Genomic DNA, 9,165 nt, shown 5'->3' with positions numbered 1-9,165 from the left:
ATGGGCTCAACACCCTGGATAATCCAGGCTGTGCCCAGGGCCATCAGCAGCGAGCAGATGGTTGGTGCTGGGATTAATCATGGAATTCTGCATTTCAGGAGGAAAAACTCAGGCTTTTACTGCACACTGCACAAATTTAGAATGGCCAGAACGAGGAGTTATTTATTCACCACTGACTGGTGAAATTAGCTGGTTTCAGAATTGTTTTCTCGCATACAGAGAATTGTCATGGTGCTCCTTGCTCCCAGCTCAATCCCATTTTTCTCTGAGGTTTTGTGGTTTTTTCCCTTTTTCATCTCATAAAGCATTTCCACTTTGGTCTCCTTGCACTGTTTCAATGGCAGGAGGGTGTAATGGAGCAAGAGAAATACAGTAGATAAACCAGGAACAAATCCAGTGCCCAGCCCAGCTGAACTCCAGTAGTGAGGCAAGACTCTCCTCAATGCTTCATAAAAATATTCTCGTTGATATTTTTTTCCCTTTTTGCTTTCTGAGGATTTTTTTCCCTCATTATCACCACAGCACTTCCAGCAGAGCCTTTTCCTGACATTCAGCACCATTCTCCTTTCCTCCCTTGAGTAAAACCTCTCTCTTGTATTTTCCATAAAAAATAAAGCTTTTTGAACTTTAACCAAGAAATATTTCCCCTTTCCTCATGCAGCCCTTTTGTCACCCAGCATTTTCCACCTGAACCTGTCCCCTCAGCACTTCCTTACCCCTACCTGCAAAAACTTCTTTCCTTGGGTCTCCTCACAGCCATTCCTATCCCTGCCCATCATCTTCTTAATTCTTATTCTGCAAATAATAAGATCTGATCATTTGGTGGTTCTGGTCAGGGAATTATCAGAGATGCAGCAACCACACCTGTGCTGAAACAACACCAATCTCAGGGTGGTTTCACTGTTGTTAAAACAGCCAAAAATCCCATCCAATCATCCCAGGAAGGTGACACTGTTTCCTGCCTCTTTTCCTCCTCCCAAACCCACCATTCTTTTGGAATGTGCTGGTGAAACACAGTCTGCAGCCTCATAAAACTGAAAAATCCAGGTCTCCATGGAAGCAAAATCCCAGCTTTTGCCTGCACCTCCAAATAAAGCCAGGCAGCTTTCCCATTTACAGCCCACAAAAAAAAAAAAAAATATATATATATCAGAATGCAATTAGGAGAGATTCTTTGCCTGAGGCACAGACTGTTTCCTCCAAAAGCCTCAAAGCTGGGGTCAAGCTGGGCTTTGAGCTGCTCACATTTAAGCAGTTGTTTTCCTCACATTTAGCACAGGGCAAGGAAAAAAGCAGCTTGTTAATGAGCATATCATATTCCATTTTAACTCCTGGATGTGGCCTGGTATTTGTACTGCAACTGACTGGATAAATGCAGGATAATAAAACACCTAAGAAGGCACCACATGGATTTTTTAATAGCAGGTACTTGTATGGTAACATGAAGAATGTGTAGTTTTTTTCCCAAAGCAGCTTCTTGGCAGATATAAATCAGCATTCTGCCACTTCTTTATTGCTGCCTGGACAGGCCAGGATGGATTATCACTCCACAAACTACTCTGAACATTTTGGGAATTGCTGCAAAGCCTGGAGAAAGCTTTAACTGTGAAGTTTCACTATGCTCTGTGGCAGCTGAATTAGTACCAAAGCTTTAACTGTGAAGTTTCACTATGCTCTGTGGCAGCTGAATTAGTACCAAGCCTGTGTACATGTAATTTTCCCTTTTATTATCACCACAAGAAACGTCTACATTCATGGTGGAGGAAATTTCTATAGTGATAGAAGGAAAAAATCCAGTTGTCAACAGGTATTTTGCTTAATGTCACACCAAATCAGACAGGGAAACTCTGATTTTCTTTTCCACACACCCAGATGTGTTTAAGTAAAGCTGAAAATGAGAAACTGAGATATTATTTCCCACATCCCATTTATAATGCATGGAAAAGGAAAAAAAAAAAAACACCTTTAGAAAATTGCAGATTTTCTTCTATCAGGATTTATATTCTTCTTTAACCCTCTGCCCAGGATGCTGCTGCAATACAATCCCCAGAGACTGATGAATAAAAATGTGAAATGACTACAAAAACATCTCTTTAGTATCTCCTAGGTGCTGTTTTAGCAGGTCATTCTCTCCATTATTACCTGCAGAGGTGTCTTACTGAAGAAAGTCACATTCAAAACTGGAAATTAAATTTCCATTTCCTCAGACTTACATCAATGTTACCACCTGAATTATCCACATATCTACAGTCCAAACCTCTAGTACATAAAGTCAAGTATTCAGAGAATAAATCTCTTATTTTCTCACTAATGCTGTTATAATTTTGCAGTAGGCAATGGAATATTATTATGACCAGTCTGGGCAGACTCACTTTGAGTCAAGCAAGATATCTTGAACCATTAAATATTTATGAAATTTCCATTTCTTTTCATTATCCTCTTAATTTATTAAGTTCATTGCCAAGGTGGTACAAGGCTCATTGTCTATACAGTTGGTTTTCACATCTGGCAATTCATGACAAGATGAGGAACAGAACAGTGACATTGGTTGACAAAAGGTGACAGAGATGTGCGAAATCTGTGGCACTCCAATGGCTACAGCAAAGGCTGCCTTGAAACCTTTAAAAGACCAAAATTTATCTTAATGTTCTTAAAAATTGCCTTTTCTTCCAGCAGTTGATTTCCTCAGGGATAAAAATCCAAAAAATTATGGCATCAATGAGTTAAATCAAAGGTAACAAACACAGAACACTGAAATGGAGTCAGCTGCAGGTGAGGATGCAAACACAGCAGGGATAACAAAGAAAAAGGAGTTTCTGCCTGATGAAATGCAGGCCTTCAGCTCCTCAGCCACTCCCAACTTCTTGAAGGGATTATGTTCAGTACAAATACTGTGTATTATTAAGGATTCCACACACTTCCTATATTTACCCTCTACCACCAAGTTTAAACTTCACAAACAAGCAAACAGGTCGTTCACCAGTGCTAAACATTTACATAAATAAATCACACATGAACCTGACGTGTTTTAACAGCAACAATCCCTTTTCAGCAGAGCCTTTCCCCTACTTGTTTTTTTTTTTTTTTTTGCTTTAGGTGCACAGTTCCTAAGTGATAATAAATTAATTTTTCGTGTTACAGCAGTCAACTACATACAAACAACACACACTAAAATCTACCTCACTAAATACCTCTCTGAAGGTAACTACTTTGTGTATATATTAAATTTCAAGTAATGATCAGCCCAAGTCGTTGTCTGTTTTTTTTTTTTTTTAAGAAAACAATCAGACAAACCAACAACCACTAATTTCCAGAGACAAGAACACGAGGGAGATACACTTAACTACGAGGACTACAGGAAGAGATACACTGATAGAAATGGGACAAATTCTCAGCACTAAGGCACAATAGAATCAGTACTAGAGTATGGCTAAAACCTTACTTTACTACAGCATCAAGTGAGGAGTTCACAGGGAGTGTTCCTACGCTCAAAACACTCGGCTACAACATCACTGAGTTCTGTGGTCAAGAAGCTTCTACCTTAGTGCAGCTGCATTGCTAAAGGAGGGGATTTCAGGGGGCAAGAGGGGTGCTCACTTATATCTGACTTATAATTAAGGGTTGTTTCCTACTTCCTCAACGAAATGGAGTTTTCTTCCACGATTTATCCCTTTATCTTCATTCTTTGTGAAACTATGACAGTTCTGATGGGAGAAAAGCAGGTGTTGGATGTTGATGGTCGCTGGAGCTGACCAGAAAACACTCAACCACAAAACCCCCGTTGTTTTTGGACAGTGGCCAATCTAGGCCCCAAAATTTGTGACCAGCATGATACAGAACCCACCTAAACCACAGGATTAAGTGGGCTTTGGATCAAACACGCACTCAGCTATGGGGTTTGTGGTTCCACCAGTCCGTTCTCCTGAACTTTACACAACTTCACCCCATAGGAAAAAACAAACCAAGCATGGATCTAAGACCAAGAGGTTTTAGGTCTAAAATAAAGGTGTCCTGGAGAGTCTTGGTAAGATCTGCCGCTTGCCCTTAAAAACAGACAATTTCTGGCACTTGTGGAGCTCTGCCACCGCTTTTGATCCGCCGAGACGCCACGAGTTCAGTCACCACGAACGGCTCCAGCACACGAGGAAGAGCAGCTCCGAACTCCGCGCAACCTGGAAATTCGGGCACGGCAAAACCCAAGAACAATCTGGAAAACCTCCTCCCTCGCCGGAAAGCTCGGGAACGACCCGCAGCATCAGCATCACCTCCCGCACTAAGCGCGGCGCGCAGCGGCGGCGGCCGCGCGTCCTCCGCGGGGGCTCATGAGGTTCTCGGTGATGTAAGCCACCAGCAGGCAGATGAAGACGAGCATCACGCAGATGGATCCCCCCACGGCCGTCATGGCCACCACGATGTCGCGCATGGCCGCGGGCTCCACGCGGAACTCCACGCACTGCGCGGGCGGCGCGGGGCGCGGCGGGGCGAAGCGCGGCCGCAGGCACAGGCGGTAGCGCACGCCGCCGTGCGCCTCGGCCAGCAGGTAGTCGCGACACGCGGCTCCCAGCTCCACGCTGTCGCAGGGGAAGCGCGTGTAGGTGCCGTCCCAGGAGCAGTTGAGCAGGAAGCCGCGCAGGGCGGCGGAGGGGCGCGGCGCCGGAGCCCCCCAGTGCCGCAGCCCCCACTGCAGCAGCACGCTGCCGTTCCGCAGCACGTTGGCCACCAGCGCGCCGCCCGCGGAGCGGTGGGCGCGGCAGCCCCGCGCCGAGCACTGGAAGCCGCGGGCCGGCGGGCGGAAGCACAGCCGCGCCCCCGCAGCATCGCCGCCCACCTTGTAGGGGCACCACGGCTCCTCGGGGTCGGCGCTGGGGTCGGCGGCCCCGAGGCACAGCAGGGCGAGCAGCGGAGGCAGCAGGCTGGGCGTGCCGGGCATGCCGGCGGTGGGCGCCGCATGGAGGCTCGCGGGGCGAGCGCGGGGCGAGCGCGGGCTCGGCAGCCGCGGCGGGGCCGGCGGCGGAGAGGCGGTGCCGCCGTTAACTCTCGCCGGGCTGCGGAGCGCCCGCCCGCTGCTGCCCGCACGGACACGGCGCTCGGGGCTCCGCGCCGGGCGAGGAGAGCCCGCGGGGCGGGGGCTGAGAGCCCCCAAGGGCGGCAGAAAGCGACGGTGAGACCCCGCACAGGGGATGCTGAGACCCCGCAAAGGGTCGGCACAAAAGGATGCTGACTCCCCAAGGGCGGCAGAAAGCGATGATGAGATCCCGCAAGAGCCCGAACAGGGAATGTGACACCCGCAAAGGGTGGGCACAAAGGGATGATGAGACCCCGCAAGAGCCCGCACAGGGGATGCTGAGACCCCGCAAAGGGTGGGCACAAAGGGATGATGAGATTCCGCAAGTGCCCGCACAGGGGATGAGACCCCGCAAAGGGTCGGCACAAAAGGGATGATGAGACCCCCCAAGGGCGGCGGAAAGCGATTATGAGATCCCGCAAAAGATCGGCATAAAGGAATGCTGAGAGCCCGCCGGGGGCGGGTGCGGAGGTGCTGAGACCCCGCAAAGGGATGCCGAGACCCTGCGGGGGCCGATGTTGTGGGGGTGAGACCCCGCAAGGGTCGGAATAAAGGGATGTTGAAACCCCAAAAAGGATCGGCACAAAGGGATGCTCAGACTCCGCAATGGGTTGGCGTAAGGAGATGCCGAGACCCCGCAAGTTGGTTGGTACAAGGGGATGCTCAGATCCTGTAAAAGTCGGCACAGGGGGATGCTGAGACCCCACAAGGGTTGGCACCTTTGGGGATGTGCAGTGCCCACCGGGATCGCATCCCCCAGTGCTTGGGGGACTGCTCAGTCCTGTCCTGGTCGAGCTGCAGATTTCATTCCACACCAAACAATATTATTTTTTCAACAAAATTCATGTTTTTGATCTGTTGGTACACAGGATCCCGTTTTAATTTTACAACAGAACACAAGCATTTGTCGATATTTAACCTGTAAAATACAGCAATTCTCACGTTACATGGTTGCAACCCCCAAAAATGTGCCTGGGGGTGGCCGGGAGGTGCCTCTGTCCCCGAGGGCTGACACCAGCAGTGCTCCCCTTCAGCTGATGTCGAAACAACGGAGCTCACACGGATTTTATTTTATTTTTACAACACTGAGAACAGCACACCCAGGCTGCTTTAACCTCCTGGCTTTGAGAATTTAAATAAACTCGGCCAGGATGTAATAGAGACACGAGACCCTCCCAGGAGGTCAGCTGAGAGCAGGGATAACTCTGGGTCTTAGTGCACACCCTGAGACAGAAGGATTGGGGATATTCCTCCTCCTGCCCTCCCCCAAATTCCATTTTCTCCCTCTGCAGCAGGAGCAGCCCTGCACCCAAACCTGCAGCTGGAGCAGCAGCTGATGCTGCAGCACAGGAGGAGACAGCAGTGCTCCATCCCAGCATCACACCACAATTAATGCTCTCTGAACGACCTTGAGAGAGGTATTCACTGGGCTAAATGTGGATGGAAAAACAAAAATACTGCCTTAAACAGTGTTTGGAGCTCTAAAGTTGCTTTAAGTCCTTTCTGAGTAGCAGGAGGAAAAACAACATATTTTCTGTTTGTTTTGATCAGATTTTATGTAGAGTTGTGCTCCAGATTTTATAGCCAAACATAAGCATTTGTCTATATTTAACTTGTAAAGCAGAATAATTAACATATTGTTTTGTTAAAGCCCTCAGAGATGTGCCTAAACACATTGGTGTAGTTTTCACTGTTACCTATTTAGAAACACGCTGCAGTTTGCTGTGTATGTTTCCTTTAAAAACAAAATCTGAATTATCTTCAGTTGAAAATACAGCAAAAATAAGGTCCCAAGGCCTATTTTTATTTCACAGCCTGAACAAAACCAAACTCAAATCATACCATACAAGGTGATGCTTGCATATGCACAAAATGTAATTCACAGCAGTGTGGAATTTGTTAAAATAATTTTGTTTTCTGATGTATTGAACATGAATGGTCTGGCATCAGGACACCTTTTCCTGTTGGAAAGACTGGATTTTGCAAGTGTGTGGTTCCTAAGGAAATCTTTAATTTACCAATATCAAGTACTACAAGTTATTTCCACATCTGGAAATGTGGAAATTTTTCACCAGATTTAATGGGGGTGTCTGCTAGTCTATGGAAAGTTGCCAGAAATCTCTTTTAAAACTAAGATAGATCAATAAAAAAAATAGAAGCAGCATAGAAAAGGATGCTGAAGGTGCAGTTATGGCTTGGAAAACTCTCAGATATTGGAGCAGGAAGAGGTGCTGTGCTGCTGAAGGCACTTCTTGGCAAATTTACCTGTGGAATTCCAGCCAGGATGTAAAAACTGGAGACCTGACAGCCCCTCCTGAGAAATGTGAGCATGTTCAGGAAGTGGCTGGAGCCAAAGCAAGCAAGTTTTTCCTCCTTCAAACTTTGTGTCCTTCTCCTACCAGCAATGAAGAGCAGCTTGTTCTCCAGAGCTGTAATTTCCATGTCCAGGGAAGAGATCTGGCACCAACCTCTGTGCTTGCTTGTGATTAACAACTCTGAGTTCTGGTGGGTGGAACAGGGAGGAAAAATGAACCCATCAAAAAAATGTGTAACACTTCAGGTTAACTGCACCTTCTGCACTTTTTTTTTTTGGCCTTGCAGTGTGTCTGAGCAAAAACTCAATTATTTGTGCCACAGCCAAGCAGACCCTCCTGCTTTGGCTGTGTCAACCTGCCCGTGCTGGCTCCCTGTGAATCCTTTGTGTCATTGTTTGTTCTGGTAGAATCCATCTGTTTCCTGAGACCTCACTCTGCAGTAAAACAGAACTTCAGCATTCTGCTGTGATCTGCCCTGAGCTCTGAACCCCCAGCAGCATCCCAACCTGCTCTGCAGGCTCCAGGCAGACCCAGCATCACAAGGTTTGACTTTTCTGCTTCTCCTCCACTGGGTTTCTTGCTTCTTCTTGGAGGAAACAGTGAGAATTAAAACTCACTGCAGGCCAGGCAGTGAAGCACTGACAACCCACAGCTCACAATTTATACAACACTCTGCTAATTTTAGTCTCAGATACGGCCAGGGCAGACAATCCCCAGGGCAGGGATGTTTGCTCTCAGCTGAGGGCAGCACATGACATATGGTTCCTAAAGCATCCTCCAAGCTGGGAGCTCTGCATTCAGGCCTGAGTTGCTGCAGCTCCCCCCAAGTCATAACTTGGAGGATTACTCACCCTAAAATGCAGAGAATCTGCCTCCTGATTTAGATTATCCTGCAGCCTGAATCAGTGAGCAGCCTCACCCCCACTGGGCTCCTATTTCTATTTTCTTGCCTCACTTGCAGTGAGGGCAGAACGTGGCAGTGCCAGGCTGGGGAGAGCAGGGGCTGGTGGAGAGGCAGGGAGGGCTGAGCTTTGGCACTGGCTGCTCTGACCTGCAGCTGGAGGCACTTTTGGTCAGGATGCTCTGGAGCAGGAGCTGCAGCCTCAGCTGATTCATATTCATGGAGGAGCAGCATCACAGCAGGGAAAGCACCAATGCAGCTTTAACCATCTCAGGGCATTTTATATTTCACCAGAGTTCTGCACTGAGCTCCTCAGAGCAGCTCTGGCACTTGGCTAAATGATAATTTCCTAAAACTTGTCCCTTTCCTTATTCTCCTCTCTATGCCAGAGTTGGACTTGCACAGCTGATTGCACTGGGAAGAAACACAAGCAGAATCAAAACAAATAATCAGAAAGTCCTATGAAATGGAAATTTCAAGCTCCATTACAACCAGTGGAAGAAAAAATAATCAATGCTGTCAGAATGAAAAAGGCTGAGCTTGTTGGGAAATAAATATAATTTTCCCTAGTGTCTAAAAGCAGTTGCAAAATATACCACAAACAAGGATTAAAAAGAGCTCAACTAATTCAAACAGAGAACAAAGATCCCCTGATTTTTTACCAGGTGATGACATTGAGCCACAAGCTGTGTTTGATGACTGAGGTGCCAGAGTCTGGGATTTCCAGATTTCCAGAGTGTGATGAGGAAGAGGAGAGAGCTCAGGCACAGGGCAGGGATTGGGACAGCTCTGCCCTGTTCTTATCACCTCAAACAGGCTTTGAGATATCATGATTAAACCCATTCTCCTTTCATTTTAAATTCCAGAGATTCCAGACTGTTCCT

The 9,165-nt window shown here is 47.4% G+C and overlaps 1 protein-coding gene and 1 long non-coding RNA gene across 2 annotated transcripts; one reads left to right on the top strand and one right to left on the bottom strand.

Moving 5' to 3' along the window:
• Positions 1 to 3,972: 3,972 nt before the first annotated feature.
• On the bottom strand, positions 3,973 to 5,109 carry FNDC10 (fibronectin type III domain containing 10). The gene has a single exon (XM_079326450.1). The coding sequence runs from the start codon at positions 4,928 to 4,930 to the stop codon at positions 4,274 to 4,276; it is 657 nt and encodes a 218-aa protein (XP_079182576.1). The 5' UTR covers positions 4,931 to 5,109; the 3' UTR covers positions 3,973 to 4,273.
• A 980-nt stretch (positions 5,110 to 6,089) lies between these two features.
• Positions 6,090 to 9,146, top strand: LOC306812147. The gene is made up of 2 exons (XR_013776804.1): positions 6,090 to 6,483; positions 8,947 to 9,146. It is a non-coding gene; the product is annotated as an uncharacterized lncRNA (long non-coding RNA).
• The last annotated feature ends 19 nt before the right edge of the window (positions 9,147 to 9,165 follow it).

The sequence above is a fragment of the Erithacus rubecula genome (genome assembly GCF_903797595.1).
Source record: "Erithacus rubecula genome assembly, chromosome: 24".
Lineage (NCBI taxonomy): Eukaryota > Metazoa > Chordata > Aves > Passeriformes > Muscicapidae > Erithacus > Erithacus rubecula.
The sequence above is the reverse complement of the archived record's forward strand: the minus strand, read 5'-3'. Positions and strand labels throughout refer to the sequence as shown.

Coding starts and splice junctions, on each gene's coding strand:
- FNDC10 (XM_079326450.1), bottom strand. CDS start 4,930: ATGCCCGGCACGCCCAGCCTGCTGCCTCCGCTGCTCGCCCTGCTGTGC.